This window comes from Oryzias melastigma, linkage group LG13 (assembly GCF_002922805.2).
Source record: "Oryzias melastigma strain HK-1 linkage group LG13, ASM292280v2, whole genome shotgun sequence".
In the NCBI taxonomy this organism is placed as follows: Eukaryota; Metazoa; Chordata; class Actinopteri; order Beloniformes; family Adrianichthyidae; genus Oryzias; species Oryzias melastigma.
In genome coordinates, this window is record NC_050524.1 from 12,995,757 (window position 1) to 13,015,048 (window position 19,292).

The 19,292-nt window shown below is 36.6% G+C and overlaps 2 protein-coding genes across 3 annotated transcripts in view; both read left to right on the forward strand.

The window, feature by feature from the left end:
* Positions 1–502: 502 nt before the first annotated feature.
* Positions 503–15,689, forward strand: jam3a (junctional adhesion molecule 3a). Of its 2 annotated transcripts, none has more exons than XM_024277873.2 (9): positions 503–1,199; positions 8,077–8,148; positions 8,255–8,368; positions 8,582–8,734; positions 10,482–10,684; positions 12,419–12,518; positions 14,236–14,362; positions 14,457–14,508; positions 14,601–15,689. In XM_024277873.2, exons 1-9 carry the CDS (start codon positions 1,151–1,153, stop codon positions 14,634–14,636), a joined length of 906 nt encoding a protein of 301 aa, XP_024133641.1. In that variant the 5' UTR covers positions 503–1,150; the 3' UTR covers positions 14,637–15,689. The 2 variants fall into 2 exon arrangements, with proteins under 2 accessions (XP_024133641.1, XP_024133640.1); XM_024277872.1 differs by lacking the exon at positions 503–1,199 and adding an exon at positions 4,520–4,755.
* A 1,547-nt stretch (positions 15,690–17,236) lies between these two features.
* The window catches only part of LOC112149167 (vacuolar protein sorting-associated protein 26B-like), a 9,709-nt gene continuing 7,653 nt past the window's right edge, over positions 17,237–19,292 (forward strand). The window contains exon 1 of the mRNA XM_024276671.2: positions 17,237–17,975. Within this exon, the coding sequence (XP_024132439.1) occupies positions 17,753–17,975 (223 nt within the window). The 5' untranslated portion in view covers positions 17,237–17,752. The remainder of the gene's footprint in view (positions 17,976–19,292) is intronic.

The window sequence follows — 19,292 nt, forward strand, 5'->3', positions numbered from 1 at the left end:
TCTCCAATGAAGGATTTAAGCAGAATATGCTTTATGATATTGTGCCTATTTATTTATTATGATTATTGAGTCATTAAATGCTTTTCTAAAAATGACTAAAACTATTCTTAGGCTTAAAAAAGGTTTGTTTCAAATAAAAGGAAAATATTTGTATTCCATATATTTGAAAAAAGTATTCCAAAACACCTGTTTGTTAAAATGATACAAATTGTATTGCTCTTATTTGAAGAAAATTCAGCAAAAAATATTTATTTAAACATTGTTGTTATAATTAAATGCTGATACCATGGTCACTTCTTTAATTTTGTGTGTACTCATCATTTTTTGACTCTTTGAAGTAGAGTAGAAAAACAAAAACTAAATAAGACAAAGAACAGAAATGTATATTTATACAGACATATATCTATATCAAACTTAGTTTAGTCATGAATTGACTGAAAAATATATTAAAAATAAATTAAATGAACAATATATATGACAGTTTTTAGATGCAATAATTAAATATTTTTAATTGTTTAAGGTCTCCAAGAGCATTGACACCTTTTCTGCATGCATACACAATAATGCAGTGCATTTTGGGGCAAAAATACATAAGTAAAAATAAAAGACTGGGGAATTTACTCCAATAATTTACAAATAGTAAGTAAATAGAAAAAAAAACTGTGAAGTTGCATGTTTCTTTAAATGGTAATTAAAAAAAAAAAAAAAAAAGAATAAATCCGACCGCTAGAGGGTTCAGGTCAGCGGTTTCCCACGATGGTGCAAGCATGTGTGGTTTGTCCTGATGCTGATGCACATCCTGTGTTGACCCATTGGAACAATCCGACCGTCAGAACTAGTGATTGGATGATGTTTGGGGTTATACTATAACATAAGTCTTAACTAATAAAAGTGAAGGAAAAGCCCTAATAGGTAGAACTTGTGTGTGTGTACATCAGTGCAAGTGTTGGCTAAAAGCAGGGGGAGGAGCTCCGTGACCCCGCCCACCGCCTGTCAGAAAGCGTTCGGGGGCATTACCACACAATGGACGCTTGTAGCTATGGAAACTCGTCGATGGCAGCATCCTCCAGTGCTCTCCGTCCTCATCCTCATACCTCTCGGAGGTGCTGACTGCGTGCAGCTGGAGCCGTAAAGTGAGACGCTTTGCAAGATGGCGATGGCGGGGCTCGTGGCGTGCTTTGTGCTGTACTCCTGTTTAGGTGAGTTATTTGCTGCTTTTCTCTGAGCGGCGTGGAGGGGAAACCGGAGCCGTGCCGGGGGCTCGGGGGCTGCGAGGGCGAGCGCTGGAGCAGCCCGGTGACTGACCGTGTACTGTACTTTACGCGCTATCTCTGTCAGTGTGGCATATGTACAGCAAACGATGAAATCGAGCTTGGAAATGACGTAAGAGCGTCGGTTTACGTTAAATTATATCGTCAAAACAAACAAACAAGGAAGCAACTCCTTATACTATTAAAAGAAAAATGTCGCAATAAAAAAAATGTTTTAATAAAAAATGGAAAAAGGGCCAAGCACATGGTGGTGACCTGTGGGTGTCCCAGGCCTGCAAGAGCATCGACACATTTGCTGCATGCACGCACTCACAATATGCAATGCATTTTTGTGCAAAGACAGCAAAAATCACAATCTGTCTTACGATTGACCTTTTGTGATCATGTGATGCTCCGTTGGTGAGTGTATGGTGGAAATTAGGCATATTTTGTTTTATTTTATTTTAAATTTTTTTGGCTGATCAGCAAAAAGAAGGGTGACATGCTTCATCTGCTCTAAGGTGCAAAGTGGCCACATAGCTGGATGCAGTAATAGTTAAAATCACCAAGTGAATTTCGCTTTAAGAATATTTAAAGCTCTTAAATAAAAAATGAAAAAAACAGTTTTTACACTGGAAGAAATCCTATCATCCACCCAAATAATAATAATTATAAAGGTATTGAATAGTATCATGCAGTAAAGACCAATTTCAAAGAAAAATGTGATTTTTGAAAATGTTCCTATAGCATTTTTTTCATGATGGAGGACATATATAAAGAAAATTAAGCTTATATCCGAATATTTATTTATTCAAATTGTTGTGAAATGGGAGCAGACAAAAACATGCTGTTGGAAAAAGCTTGATGTGATCTGTAATGATAAGCCACAGAACTCCCTGCTTGCTCCATTCCGATGCATCCACTTGTGGACGACCACAGAACCAGCTCAGTGGCCTTCAGCGTCCACCCTGAGACTGGAATGTTGTGAATTCAAATCCATGCTCAAGTCATACCAAATACTCTAAAATTGACTCTAACATCAGAATATATTTCACACACCTAGATGCGTAACAACTGTTGGGACTTTTTTAACTTATAGATCCACGTTCGTCTTGGTTTTTCTCGTCTGGTCTCAAAACTGTAAGACTGGATAGCTTTGATGATGGTTGAGGTTGAGGTTTGAGGGGCTGTAAGCTAGCGGGAGATGGTGTAAACAAAGGGATGATGGGAATTAGAATGGCGCATACTCCTGGCCAATAGCCCTGCCCAGAACTCAGAGGCAAATTTGTAATGATCTTTTTTTGTTCTGCAGAAATTATGTCCTTGAAAACAACACAGAATTTTTGATTTAGGCTAAAAATGGCATAATCATAATTAAAAGACCTCTAGAAATGTGTTTAAAATGGATCAGAAGACTGGGACTTTAACAATGCGATAAGGTGGTGTAAATTTGCTTGAAAATATTGTAAAAGTTGTATTATTTACAAGAGTTTCAAATTCTATATAACCTGAATCATAAAAGCAGCATGGGTATAAAAATGTAATGAATTTACATGTCTGGGTTGAAGAGTCAGAAGGAATATATATATTGTACTTTCAGAAAATACAAATTTTGCACTTAGTTTATCCTTGAATAAAATTGTAAAACTTAAAAAAATCAGGGAGGGATCTATGATCCAACACTTGATGTTTTTTGTTAAAACATGAATTAGAACGAAGAATTCTGAAGCACTTTTATTGTTTATGACATAAAACTAATGAACTTATGATGATCACATCCAAATCTTCCTTTTTTCTGCAGGCTTAAAACAACAAAAGGCCTGTTCTTCCTCTCTGATCTCAGAACAGTCAGTTCTGCTCCTTCACCTAATTGAAATTGCTTGAGCCTTTTAACTAATGCCACTTAGTTTGATTTGAATTTTTGATGAGATTACTGACATTTTCCACTAATGAAAATGAACAAGCACGAGGGGTTAGAGAAAAGGGGACGTCGGTTGATTCTTTGCATCTTTTAGTTAAGATTTAAAAATAAAATAAAATCTTTAAAAGTTTCATGTTGACATTTAATCCTAAACTCAATTTGCTAAGTAGAAAAAAGAAACGGGACAAAATCAAAAACTAACAATGTTTATGTTTTATTCCCATTCTCCAAAATAAAAGCTGGCGTGTTTAAAGTCACGTATGTTTAGTCTTTGCTTTCCGTTCCCTGTTAGGACATTGAATCTAGAGAGGTGAAACATAATGGAGCCACATTTTAATAGCTCTTGGCTTATTCCATGATGTTTTCTTGACCCGTGTCATATTTGTAGCCTCTGGGGATTGGAGGAAAGCAAAAGCAAAAGAAAAGCTGCAGGAGAAAATAACATTAGATGTGTCTCTTTCTTATATGTCCCTCAAGTGCAAATGATAAGATGCTCTAATGTACTGAAAGCATTCACTCCAGTCCCTCCAGTGTGCTGCGAATCCCAGTGATGCTTGCTCCATTGCCATGCCTTCAGCATATTTGCAGCAGCTGCACTGGAATGTCTGGGAATAAGCTTTTTATAGATGCACTGCAACTTTTGTCGCAGAGGTTGGGGACGGCGGGTTGTTTTCATAGCCAGAACATAAGAGGATTGTAGAATTTGGCTATTTAGAAGCGGGTATCTTTTAGAACAGGCTATAGACTTATTTTCCCTGTGCATTACAATAAGGGAGGGGAGATTAAACTGAGGCTGCTTGTTTTTCTATGAGCTTTGCGATTATTTCCATAAATCAGAATTACTGCCTGCTCTTTATCGTAGTCGTTTAGGGACAGCGGATTGTTGTCTAAATGGTTTTCGTCTAAGCCTGCATTGGTAATTAGTTACATATTGTCTCCATAATTGCCAGCCTTTCCCACGGCCTATATTTTTATATGTTTGGGAGCAGATGAGGAGCACCTCTAATTAATTCATCTTTTGCAATCAGTAAAAGTATTGTAGATTTATGCTAACCTTTTAACCCAGAGAGCTGTATAACCTACATTAGAGCAGAACATGCTGTATCTCAGGAGATGGAGCGATCGCTCGCTAATCGATTCATAACTTTCCCCCTGGAAAGTCCTCGGGGAGACACTTAACCCCATGTTCCCTCCCTGATATCATAAGTCGCTTTAGATAAAAGCACCAGAATTAAAAATTAAAACTTTTTTTGGAGGCATGTGTGGGCGGTGACCTTTTGCTCGAGTACTTATCAAACCAGATGTTGTCCTGACAAATCTGGACGTGTTTTCCGTGAACTTTAGAGCGACATCTGACATTCAGGCGCGTGGCGGTCCGCACAACCTTTGATCGCTGGCTTCTCGGTCGTTGGAGCCGATGATGTGTCGTCATGGGTCGGCAGTCTGGAGCTCTGATGGCGTTTCCAAAACGGATTGTGCCCCGTGGTGTCAGGAGAAAGCCGTGTGAGGAGCAGCGACAGTCCCTGCGTACGCTGACGGACGAGGGGCTTCTCATCTCTCACAGGATGTCCAGTCACAGCTGTGGTAAAAATAGATCTTGATGTACAGGGTGGGAAAGTCAGCAGCAGAGGCGGAAGCTGAGACCTGGGAGTCAAATCTCATCAAGTATCCTCAGCCATCCTCTAACACGACTTTGGCCGGACCCGTGCTTTCGTAATTTTCCAGCTGAGCATCGCTTAGAATTCTGCAGACTCCTCTTGTCATATTGTGCCGCGCATCTCAGGGTCACTGATCTGATAACTAGGTTACTCTAAATAAGTACCACAGTGTCTAGAATGCCCCCAGGCTAACACTGATGTCTTGTTGTATTCAGGAATAACTCGGTTGATTGCTATTGTCTTAATTCTGCCCTCATTTGAAACCCTTTGTTCTGCCTCTACTGGAAGCAAGAATGCCTTCATTACTCAGCGTGGGTGCAATTATTTGCATGTCTACCCAACAATTAGCGGATTTGGAAGCAGCTTAGACAAAAAAGGTTAAGTGCAGGGTACCAGAAGAAGGCAGAATAATGGTTATTTATGCTTTTATGCTTTAAACAGACAGTAAATGGTCATTTTCATATTTTTGTTGTTGTTGTTTTAGTGGTGGTGATGGTGTACTCCTCTTCCCAAACGTTGAGAATTTTCCCTTGATTTTCTGCATCGATCTGTTTCTAAATGAATCACTGAGCCTAAAACTGCCACATTAATTATCACAAATCTAGATGGTGCTCTCTTCATGTTTCTAAATTAAGACACATTTTTTTTACTTGAATTTAGAAACTTTCAAGATATTTAAATATTCACTCCAATGAAAATCCTGTTTTTTGTATTTTAACATTTTCTTGTGGCATCTTTCTGATAATGAAGTACATATATGAAGAAAATTAAGCCTAAAACCGAATTTCTGTGTATCTCTTTCTTCAAAACGTTGTGAATCAAAGGCAAACGAAAGATGGCTGTTTGAAAAAACTTGTAGCTGTGTCGTAGAAGCTACAGTCCGCGGGCCACAAAGCTTCCTGGTCCGCTCCAATCTGCTGCATCCATTTATGGACAAATAGATCCATTAACGTTTTTGTTTGTCTGGTCTGAAATGGTATCTGGCTTAAAACCGTAAGGTTGGATTGCTCCAATATTGCTCACCACTAGGACTATAAGCTAGAGGAGAGAGTGTGAACAGATGATGGGAAATGAGGGCAGGCTTACTCTGCATCAACAGTCCCGCCAACAACTCACATTTCCAATGAACTACTACTGCTCTGCAGATAATACGTTCAATAAAACAAAACATTTTTTTGATTTGCCCTTAAAACAGCATAATGAAAAGACTGGGAACACTTTGAAAATAGATCAAAAGATGATCGGCGTGGGTCTTTAATTGATTCTATAAAGTTCACTACAAACTTTACATTAGAGTTCTTCCTTTTGTCCTAGCAAGGGGAAAAAATGATTGACAAGTTTTTAGTGTGTGGATTTAAAAGTGGAATTGCAGTTAAAAACATACTTTTACTCCTTTTGATGACTTCAGGCTTTTGTGTGAATACATCACTAATTTAAAAAAATAGAAAAAATAAACATATTAGTCAGAGGTCTGCTACCCTTAACCCTAAAAAAGCATTTGGACCATTTTCTTTACAGACCAAAACTTAATAGAGCCACCAAGTCCCATCTTAATGTTTAGAAAAAAATCACTTTATTAATGTTTTTGATGCCATTGAGCCATTTATTTTAAAATATAGCTTTTAAATATTTACAATAACTGAATTATAACTGTGGCTGCACGATATTAGAAACACTTGTGATATTAGTGACCAATTTTGCATTGACAATATGACTTGCAATACATGTGGTAAAACAACTAATACATAATTTTCATTTCACTGCAGCAATTTTATTTAAATAAATTCAACAGAATTTAAATTATACTCCAAATGACACACATCTACATAGGAGGCGACTATCTAACATAAAATAGGTAAATCCGATTGGTCATATGCAAAGAGAGCTCTATTTAATTTGTTAAATACATTAAGCTGCCATAAAATTGTTTTTACATGAGTACACATTTAAGGTAACCATTTATTGCAATTTAAGACGTCTTTTTGGATACGTGTATTGAACAGGCTGATATTGTGATGATAAATTTGCTATGCATTGTACAGGCCTAAGTATAACAGTTTTCTATATTGTCTAAATCAGTTTTAACTTATAGCAGCACATATAGCTTCCTTTCAAAATAAAATACAGCCTGTGTCAAATAAGATGTTTCTCCTGGAGCAGAGAAGCTTGAATTAGCCAAAAAAATCAAGTCAGACATGGCATTTGGTATAACTTAATACATGAAATGCAGTTTTATACACAAAAGAACAGCAGCTATACATTATTGTGCACTAGATGATAATGTGCTTTAAATGTATTATTTGAAAAAATCCCTCTTCCGGTAGATTGAGCCTTACACTAGCATTTTGCTCAGTTATCAGAAATATAAAAATCTGAACACAATATAAATTATAAAACTAAATTGACCAAATGACAGACCTATTATTAATTTAAATTATTTGCCTTTTTCTTCAAAGCCAAAGAGCTAAAGCGGAGGGATAAAGGAGACGCGTGTGGTTCCAGAGCTTCAGGTTGCAGACACTTACTTTCTAACAGATGCATTTTAGGCACAAGTCAAGTTTTTATATTTTATTTATGATTGTATTTAATTTACATGTGCTGCAAAAATTCTGACAGAAGGCAGAAAAGCTTCTCAGATTTGGTCCCTTTTGCAGTTTTAAGCAGAAATACTTGAATCATATTTTAAAATGTGACCCCCCCATACTGCTGCGTTCACTCAAAAAATCTTATATTTTTTTTTAAAAAGCTACAACTCTTCTTTTTTGCTGCAGTAGAGAGCAAGTAGAGACTGAGGCCAAATCAATAAAAACAAGGGATCAATTTTTACGCATTGATGTTCAGCGACGTCTACATTAATCTTTTCAGAATAAAAGATACCATTCACCCACATCCTGATAATTATCTAATTAACCCTCACAGAGGAGTCAAATTAAAAATGAAACAGAATTCTTCTAACAGGAGTTTAATCTCCGACGCCTGTTCTGTGTGGTCCATGTGTTCATTAAACTGTAGAATTTAGGAGTTTTCGCCTCAAGCATAGTTTTCTTTAAATAGGACTGGAAGTAATTAACAAGAGATTTTCACACTAAATCTGATCCCCAGGCTCCTTTAGGCTCCGCTTATTTATCAGTCTAATTCAGCGGCTGTTAGGCAACATGCCGGTTTGATAATGTCCGTTGATGAAAATGTGTATTATCGGGGTTACTCAGCGTTTAGTGTGCCGAATTTTTTTTCCCCTTGTCTGCAGGCCACATTCCATCAGCCCTCGGAGTAATCCTCCGAACCACGGACAAGATTGTTTGGGCGAATGAGTTTGAGCGTGAGTTGCAAGGCAATCTCCCTAACTGCTTTTCCAAAGTAGCTTTTGTTTTTCCTGGTTTTGACTCGCTTTTCTCTTTCTGTCACGCACGCTGCTGCCTCCGCAGCCATCGAATTAACCTGTTTGATAGAGTCCATTTCCACAAACAACCCAAGGATTGAATGGAAAAAGATTAAAGACGGCATCCCGAGTTATGTGTACTTTCAAAACAAGATAGCAGGTAAGCCTCTTGAAAAGTCTCTTTATGAAAAAAAGCCATCAGCCAGAGCAGCACGACATATCAAAGCAATGTCTCTGAGCAGAAAATAGCTGCTGAATGAATGGTAGCTTTAAAGAGGTTGGCACTGAAGCGTGTTTTTGAACTGTGAAGTCAAGCTGTGGGTTAGAATGAGCAATTGTGAAGTGCTTTTCTCTCTTCCTCTCTCTTTAATAGGGGACTTGGAGAATAGAGCTCAACTCAGAGAGCCAGCCAACATTCTGATCTTCAACACCACTCGATCAGACACTGCCGAGTACCGCTGCGAGGTGGCAGCCATCAACGATCAAAGGGACTTTGATGAGATACTTATTAGTCTTGCAGTTAGAGGTGGGAAATGTACATTCACAGCATGTTCTTATGAATGACTGAAACTTGTTTCCTTCTAGGTTCTTGTCACTTAACTTTAAAGCTCCTATACCATGTTTTTCAACCTAGGACATTTTTTTATTAAAAACGTGTTTTAATTATAATTATGATGTTTTTAATCAAAATCACACAACCTAAATGTCTTAAAAAAACATTTTCATGTTGATTCGAATGAAACCTTTACTTTTTAAAATAAGCTGGTGCTGAGAGCATAGGTTTTTAGAAGAATATTCAGAAATGCATGAATGGATCAAAATATCGCTTTGCACTTATTTATAGTGAGGAATGAACATTATAATAAACTTAAAAGCTCAAAACGTTGATTTGGCATGACATAGGCGCCCTCAAACTCAATTTTTCATTTGTAAAATAATGTAAATGTAATTTAATGTAATGTTTTTGTTTATTTACACTCTCTCTTGCTAGCTTATAGCACCTCACAAGCCCAAGCTAACATTAGCGTAGCAAAAAAAAAAAAAAAAATGGCGAGCAATATCCAGAGCAGTCTAGCCATACAGTTTTGAGGCGGATGCCAGCTCAGATGAGAAAAATGAAAGACGTTAATGGAATTGTTGGGGAGAAAGGAGACTTTGCTGCTTCACAAACCTGAGCTTTTATAAACCACAATCTTGATCTATTGGGATTTGAATAAAGAAATACTCAGAAATGCAGTTTTAACCTTAAATTATGTTATACACATCCTCTATCATGAGAAAAATGCTACAAGAACATGTTAAAATCACCAAAAACATGATTTTCATTGAAGTGAGTCTTTATGAAGAACCTAATTTTAATGCCTTTATAGTGTTTTTTTCATGCAGGCAATTTTAGAAAAAAAAATTGACTTGTTGGACTTTCCACCACTTTCATATCAATGATTAAATGGGATGATCAATACCACTTTATGTCTAAAACCTGAAACCGCATTCAGCTGCTGTGTCTGCGCGGTTGCTAAGCGACCAGATTTTGCCTTGGGAGTCCCTTGCAGGCTTAGCTAATGGGGCTGCTGGGAGAGAAACCAGCAACAACACATTGCAGACAGAATATTTTCTATTTTTACCAGCCAGACATAAAGGGGAAAGATGTCTGAAGGTTATTGCTTTAAAGAAAACAAACAAATAAAAACAACATAGTTTGTCTTTGAAAAGAGGGGAGTAGTCAGTGCCTGCTGGAGGGGGAAGTCTTGGGTCACGGCATTAAAAAACACACTTCCGTTTGCTTCATTACAGACTTTAGCTTTATCTCCTGATGGCAGCGCTCTGTCTGCCACCACAGACCGACCGCAGCAGACTCTGGCCGGCTCTCAGAGAAACCCACAAGAGCTGGTGCCAGCAGTGTTTGCAGCAAGTGGCATAAACAGACCCCAGACTCACTCCGTTAACTGACACTGACTCATAGCCTTTTGCTGACAGCAAATGTGAAATCTTTCCAGTTCCTTCACGCACAGCCACCAGCCGTCAGAGTAGGTTAGCGCTGATGATCCATGTCCTTTCTGTTATGTCTGTAATCGTCTTATTCAACTTTCTGAAGGAAAGTGAGAATGCGTCCACAACCTTTCTGTCAGTATTTGTCCAAAGTGAAGCACCACAGGATGAGTTAAATGGACAGTGAATTTTACGCATCTGTTGCTGCCTCTTTAGTGCCTTGGTTGTAGTATTAACCATAATAAACATCGTTTGGACTGACATGACTTCTTGCCTCTGTCCAGTGAAACCTGTCGTGCCGCGGTGCAGCGTGCCGGAGGCCGTGACAGTAGGAACATCAACGGAGCTGCGGTGTCTGGAGAACGAAGGCTTCCCTGCTCCTCAGTACCGCTGGTTCCACAACAACGAAGAACTTCCTCAGGATCCCAAAAACAGCCCCAGATTTGTCAATTTCTCCTACAGCATCAATCCAGACACTGGTAGCCTGGTGAGAGATGCAGATCACCACAACATTTAAACAAAACAACTATCTTTCAGTTTTTAGAAATTAATATTTGTCTGTTTCTTTAGGTGTTTGAAAGACAGTTTCATGTTATGTAATGTAAACAGCTTAATCTGAAAAAGCCTTTGCAGTAGGGGTGTGCCAAAATATCGATATTGAGATATATCGCGATATTTAGTCCTGCGATCGATTCTCGATGGGTTCTCACCAAGTATCGATATTATATTGTCATTTAAAGAGGCTGTAGCACTGAGCGTCTGAGTCACGCGTCGGAACTATGGGCGCACGCTGCGTCGGACTTTTAATAGCGATGCACGCGCTCATTCGGGAGAAGCACCAGTGAGATAACAGGCTCTGTAGCGCGTGTGTGAAGCATGCCTACCTGTCAGCATTTATCATCCATCTGTAGGAGATCCAGCCGGTAAGAAGTGACTTTGTCTGAGCGCTAGAATGTCAGCGATCACTTACTTCCTGTTTACTGTGGGAACTGAGTGCGTGCTTCGCAGTTGTCTGTGTACGCTTCAAGGAGCGTCGGAATTTTCGCTTTCATGCACTTCAATGTTTAACCTGCTGCTGTACGGTGTAACTTTGATAAATTTATAATGTGACGTTTTCAAACAATGTAATCATTTGTTGCTAATGTTAATTTTAAAGTAATTCTTAAATAAAAAAGCAGGATTTGATGTATGAACTTAAATTTAAATGTAATTAAACTAAAGTACATGAATTCACTGTAAAATTAGGGAGAATGCTAATTAATTGAAGCACTTAAAATTATATTTATTGCCATTATTATGTGTGTTTTAAGGATTTTACCTATTGACTGCTGACTGACCAAATGGAAAAATGATAAAAATTGGAAAAATAATCTCAAGTAACAGTCTGAGTAAATCAGCCTTCATTTTTGGATGCTCAGCCCTTTTCAAGTGAGAGAAAAGTGCACGAAAAATTAGGTCAATTTTGAGAGAGGCTGTAAAACATTATATTGATCATCCTTTGGTGTGACGTTCTTTTGGAGGTAGATAGCTGTCACTACTTGACTTATTTAATATTTGTTCTGTTTACAACAATTCTGCACTAAGTAGTGTCACTGCTGATCATGTTTACTATTGTTAACATAGAATCTGACAGATAATTCCAATTCAGTTGTTGTCAATGTTTGTCAAAGACATAGTATTACTGATTTCAACAATGTTGCACAAAAGTGTCTATAATTTGTTGCACAAAATAAGAAAAATTGTTTAGTATGATTGTGTTTAAGGTAAAAAAAAAGATAAATGGGGATATATTTCCCCCCAAAAACATGTTCTATATAATGGTAGTTATTAGAGAGGGTTTTTACCAATTATTGCAGTATCGCGATATTATCGATATCGTGAGCCATGTATCGCGTATCGTATCGTATCGTGAGGTACCCAGTGATTCCCAGCCCTACTTTGCAGTGGAATGACTAATTGCAGAATTAATCCCTGTATGTAAAAATAGCTGCTGAGGAGGGTCGACCACACAGAGTGCAATAGCAGTATATACGTGCATTCCAGTTCCACACAAAGACGAGTATTTTAAAAACATCCAAATAAATTCAAAATGTCAATTCTAAGAGTTGTCTGAAAACAGTCTGTGTTTACAAAGTCATCCCAGAGCCAGATCTCCAGCAGCGTTTGGTTGACGGTCCAGTCAGTGACATTGCCCTCAAATATTTCCTGAATGTCTTCCCAGAAATTTCGACGAGTGAGAAAGGAAGACGCAGGCGAATACTACTGCCAGGCAAAGAATGACGCGGGTCATGCACAGTGTCCCACACAAGTGATGGAAGTCTGTAAGTTGCCTTGAGCTCATGAGCAACGTTTTACAAATCCTGTGAAATGGAGAAATGAAAAAGAATGAAAAAAATGAATAAAAAGTGTCAACAATTTCACTGCATCCATCTGGGTTCTGTCTATCACATTGTAGACAGATTTTTTTTGCTGAGGGTCTGAGTTTGGATTGAAATAGACACCATGGACAGGCTGTCACAATGTGTCACAGGGGTCAGGAGTGCATTTAAGAGGGGTCATGTTGGTGAGACTTGAGGGCCAAGAACGTCCCACTGGTAAGAGACAGAAAACTCCAGACGGAGGGAAAGTTTGCTGGAACTCAGATTTGAGGAATGAGATCACAACTAGCTCAGTGGCCATGTGGTAGAGCGTCCACCCTGATACTTGCAGGTTGGGAGTTCAAATCTATGGTCAAGTCACACCAAAGACTAAAAATGGGTCTCAAGTCCTTCCTGCTTGATTCTCAGCATTAAGGGGTTGGATTGGGGAGATATAGCTACCAACTGTGTCTGCATCTCACCGCCGTACCAGGGGATGTGTCAAATGTGAAGAACACATTTTCACACACCTAGGTACATGGCTACTAATTGGAATTTACGTTTCACAATCTCAAATGTGTCTTTTGCTAAATCTGCAGTATGTCAGGCCCTTTACCTGAACACTTTCAACCTCTTGTAAAACTTTTAAAAAAAGTATTTGAATGCATTACCATATGTTTGACACTAGAAGGCGCACTTAAAGGCTTTACTTAAAAATCTATATATATATATATATATATATATATATTATAAAAATGCTAATGTGGCAAAAGTGTATCATTGTTTAACTGTTTTTTTTTTTTTTTTTTTACTTATTACAAACAAAGTTGGGATTGAGCGTACATTCTTACAGCAACTTTTGTTCCAGCAGTTCCTCTAGTTTTTAAGTGCTGTAAACAAAGATGGGAGTTACAAGTATTGTGAATAAGCTAACGTTGCTAACGTCTTTAACATGGCAGTGTGTTACAAACAAGTTCTGCAGTTACTGTGACCACAAAGTCGGACTCTTTTGTTTCGCTTTATCCGCCTTGTGGTAGTAGAATTCATCATCCTGAATTTTCAAACTGAATGATTTCTGCACAGAAAAGCAGCATAAGGTTAAAATTAGAAGAAAATGAAAAAAAAAAAAATCAAAATAGAATGTCTGAACTAAAATACTAATTTCCATAGATATAAATTGTAAAACAAAATCAAACTATTATTTTCATTTTAAACCGCTTAATGTACAGGTTTATGTCACACTGTTGTATAACAGGTATAATAAAATATTTGAAGCATTTGAAAAATCTGTAAAATAAATTTCAATGTAAAAAAACATTTTATGTTATGATAAATATGTATTTTTATTTGTGAAAAACGTGTCTGGCCTTTTTTTGTATGACAAATTACTTTAATTGTAAAAAAATAATATATGTAGTGTACCAAAAAAATGTTTTACTACTTAAAAATCTGTTTTTTTTTCTACACTTGTACTGCAAAAATTGCTCTGATTTCCCACTGATTTAGCAAAAGGCTCTCCACTTTGGCATATTATTTGTTTCTTGTTTTCAGAAAATATCAAGCTGTAAAAGGCATTTCAAGTCTTATTGATTTGTCACATTGCATGGCATATAACTTAAAGACAAAAAGCACGTATTCTATTTTACTATGCTGTTAAGCAATCCTCTTTTTTTCTTTGCAGATGACGTAGACATCCTTGGAATTGCCCTCAAGTGTCTTGGTGGAGTGTCTGTGGTCATCATTCTGGTGGCTTTCCTCTGCTCCATAAGACGCATGTGCCTACAGTTTAAAGGCCACAATGAAAACCAGTGAGTCCCATATAAAAAAATAGGAAAAACATTATAAAATATTTGTTGCCATGTAAAGATTTTTGTGCTTATATTCTTTTATTTTTCTTTTTAGCTATAACTGGCCGACACAGAATAACGGTGTTGAATACGGTGATCCAGATGAGGTAAACAAAATGTGCAAAGAAATGATTTATTTGTTCTCATTCATAAAATCTTTATTTTTTTAAAACAAATTTCTTCCTTGTGTCTATTACAGGGTCATTTCCGCCACAAGTCTTCATTCATCATTTGACAGCTGACAAAAACAGTTCAGGAAAACCGTAAAGCATAAAGGATCCAGTTGATACAGGTTCAAAATGGCACATTTTTTTCCAATGCACATCACAACCAGATCAGCTGACTTGCCAAAGTTATTATTAATTCAATATGTGGCAGCACATTTCTGTTCATTGGAATCCAACTGATTATTGTAATGTGTTGTATTTAATTGTTTCCTTTTGAACATTTGCAATTTAAACTTTTTTTTTTTCCCAAACCGTTTCTCAACACAGTTGTATCTTACAATAACAGAGTTTTGAAGCTGTTCAGTTCAATGTTTGGTCTTTTGTCACTGGTTACTGTAAGGTACATTCCTGCACCATTTTTAGACAAATCCCTTTTTGATAACTTTTACATTTTTTACGGTTTCAGAAAAGTGTCTGACATTGTAATGTCATCAAATATACATGTTTTGAATTGTTTCTCGCACAAATTTGTCCAGACTTGTCTTTGTACATAATGTAGATAGAAAAGGCAAAAAAAGGGATGGTCAGATCACACTCATGAAGGCACAAATACCAGCCTTGAAATTTATAAGCATATAATAACTACACACAAATACAGAATAAACAAAAAAGTTTGAATATAATATACCTTACTATGCTGCAAAGTATTTACTTGGAAGGTGGTGAAGTGTTACTTTTTGGAGTGTTGTTTCTGTGTATAAGTGACCTTTGGTGCTTTAAGATTTTTATTTGTCGGTATTGGACATATTGCCCAGTTTTGAGTCAGTACTCTATGTCCAGCAAACAAATGCATTTTTCTAATCCTTTAATGCATTGAACTCTGTACTCATGTAAATAATGCAATAACCTGTTTGTTTGAAGTGCGTTCACTGTATTTAGTGTTGAGTGTTTTCTGAGTGTTAAATCTGTCTATAACAACTGTTTTTTTTTTGTTTTTTTTCTGAGATTTGCGTTATTTTGTGTATTAACTCAGGAACTGTTGGAAAATGTCTGCTGTTCATTTGATAATAAAGTTATACCTTCTTGTTAGTTTGTTTCTATTAAATATATTTGAACTCTAATTGACAAAAGAGTGTTGTTGTCTGTGTGGATTGTAAAATTTAATGTGTTAGTATGTTTTATGAGTGGAAATTTATTTCCAAGAAAAAAAGTTGACAAACAGCTAATGCATTCTGATGTACATTCACACGATTGAGCTTTACACTTAGAAAAAAAAAAACCAAAACATAAATGTAAAAAAGGAGTAGGTTCACTATTTAAAAATGCAAAGAAATATGCACATTGTATATATAGATAACACAATTTTAACATTTAAATTACATGGAGCCTTTTTAGAATAAAAATAGTGACCTAATAGAAAAATAAAAATACAGACTGTTTCCAAAAGATTAAAACATCATGGAAAAGTGTATTTTTTTCTCAATAACTGCATTCAAACAATTCTAATTTAATAGAATATAGATTCAGAGCCTGCTGTTTTATTGGTTTTCTGATTTTTTATATAAATTTGGGTTCTGTTAATAAAATCCACAAAAGCAGGATTTCAGAAAATTAGAATATTGTGGAAAAATCACTATTTACTTCTCAGTTTTAGAAAAAAGATAAAGATTATGATCACATCAATCAAAATAAAGTACAGGTATTTTCAAAATTATATACTCAACTCATTTTCAAAACTTTAATAGTATGTGCATGAGCCAGGTACTGTGGGAAGATTAAATCTGCATAGCCATCCAGATCCTCAGCAGAGGGAACCATGATGTCCTCTAGAACATTCTGGTGGACTATTGTAGAGATTTTGGACTGAAGAAATTAGAGTTTACCAACAATTGCACCCCAAATCCTGTCTGACTTATAATAACATTCAATTTAGGTTTATATTTGCACACAAAGATAAACATTCAATTTTAAATTAACAATTTTATCATTTTAGGATTAAAAAAATTATAATAAATGATATTTTTTTAACTAAGTTCCATATTTTAAACAATCTCTCTTGGCTTTTTTGTAAATCCCTTCAAAAATTGGAAAGTAATAAAGCTATAAAACTCTTGTATATATATATATATATATATATATATATATATTTTTTTAACTTAATTGTATTATTTGGGGTTTTTTTAATCAATGCATTTTAATTCAGATATCTGCTGTTTGGTCTTTGTTCCAGTTTTGTATTTTTAGGAGGTTATAGTTGCCTACAGTTTAGGATTTTGAATCAATATTTGTTCTGTGACCTGACACAGCAAAAGAATTACAAAGCACAGTACTGTGTCATTTTCTAAGTAAAAAAATCTAAGTTCAAAATTTTGTCTATAAAAATAGAGATACTAACATTAAATACTGTCGAGGATTTCTCTACTGTTTGGCATTTCTCGTGTAAAAAGCAAACAGCTTCATGGGATAATGGCATGCCCGAACCAATGTTTCCTTAATAAAATGTGTTGGTTTGTGGCATTAGGTTTGAGGCCTAAACGTTTTTGGTAACTTTGATCAAATTTAATCTAATTATAATCACAGAACTTTTTCCATTTACAGTATTTGCTGATTTTAAATGTATTTCTTTTAGTTTATTAACAGTGAACAAATTCCAACTTCCGGTCATATTTTGAAAAGACGTCACCCGGAAGTACTTTAGCCGACACAGATAGCGCAAGCTAACGCTACAGTTGGGTCTTTTGACAACATTTTCTATCTTCTCCGTTTGAGCACAAACATGTGATATAAATTTCGTTCGCCGTAGATTAATTTTTTTTCAATCACTTTTTATTTCGGACAGTTTAACCGTGAGTTAAAAAAGGGAAAACAAAATAAAGGAAACGGCTAATTTTTCTGCTGCACGAATGAGCCTTTTCGTTTCGCCGTCGTTTTTCTAGTTTTTCCTGAGTGAGGGCATGTAACCGAAGGAGTTCTTCCCGGTGATTATATCCCTTTTTTATTTGTCAAACTTGTTATTAATATTTTCGTTTCTAAGAGGAACTGGCCTCGCACACCCTGGCAGGCCTTTATCTGATGATAGTTTGAGGCATTTTAGGGCTCTTCACTTTCACTTGATTAAGTTGGAGAGGGGTTTCGACAAGGACAACTTTCATGCGATAAGAGTTCGTGTAGAAACGGCGTCATAATGAGTTTCTTTAGTTTTGGACAAAGTGCAGAAATCGACGTGGTCCTGAATGACGCCGAAACGAGGAAGAAGGTGGAACACAAAACGGAGGATGGGAAGAAAGACAAGTACTTTCTTTTCTACGATGGCGAGACCGTCAGTGGAAAGGTGAATGTCACGCTGAAGAACCCCGGAAAGAGGTTGGAGCACTACGGCATCAAAATCGAATTCGTCGGCCAAATAGGTGAGTAGATGCACATACAGCACAGACACGTGTTCAACCCCCACTGAAGGGAGATGATCAAACGTTATAAGTGGAAAACTTGGTTAAAGTCATCGAGTTATGGAAGTGTCTTGCTCGAGGAGGGTAACGTGACAGCTGTTCTCGTTTATTAGCCAAAGATATGTAGGAAGGATAGATTGGAAGGCAAAAGGAAATTGGTTTAAAAATGTGAAATATGCCTAAGTTCCTCTGCAGTGTTTAACAAAAACTGGGCTTCCTCATGTTTTTGTAGTGCATATCTATTTCATTTTAAATGTTGTAGCACTTAAAAAAACAGAGAACTGAGTTATCTTTAATAAGCAAGAGGGTTTAACTAACACAATCTACTCTATGAAGTTCAAACCCTTTGTTTTAATTTGTTGCCATTAGATTAAAATTAAGGACTGCTACTTAGGTACATTTCACGGCCTAAAAATGCATCTCTTGTACGAATTTAAAGATTCACTCCGAAAATAGCTGTTAAAAAACAGCTATTTTCGCAGCTAATTCACATAAAGACAATTAAACTTAAAATTGCACGTCTTATTATTTCTTTATTCAGGTTCTTGTGAATCTGGAGTAGATGGGAAAAGCCTGTAGCTGTGACATTGTGACATAGCTGCATGCTCTCTGCTCCGCTCCATTCTGATGCATCCACTGGCAGATGAAGTCCCACTGCAACTATATTTTTTAAAAGTGACCATTCGTATGTAGTTTTCAAAATACGTGCGGCCAGTGCTGAACTTTTTTCGTAGCCACATGGACCCAGAGGAAAGGTTTAGGTCAGGGTTATGGTTAAACCATCAAATGGTTCTTCAGTGCAGCTGTTTCTGCAACTCACCGCTCCTCAAATGCAGAGAACACATTTCACGCACACAGGTGCATGACATGGGAATAATGGGACTAAACTCAAGGTTTTATTTTAAATACGTACGGCCAACAGCATAATCCAGCCTTGGAAACACTTAAAAAATGTGCAGGCAATGCAGCAGAGTGCATCTTGGCTCCACGTATTGTAACCAACATAAATTTTGGTCACTTTTTGTGCTGGTTGGAAAACATCAGCCATATCTTTTTTCTGTTGTAAAATCATTCTCAGTGGTCCTTTTAACAAAATTACAAAATTCAAATGCCTGTTTCTTTTTCTTATATATATTTTTTCTAAAACTTGACAGAAGTTCATCAGATTAACTTATGAGTTGTTGGCAGGACCGATGGCAATGAAGTTGCATAAATTTCCCATCAGTCCTTTGTTTACACTCTCTCCCATTAGCTTATAGCACCTCACAAGCCCAAGCT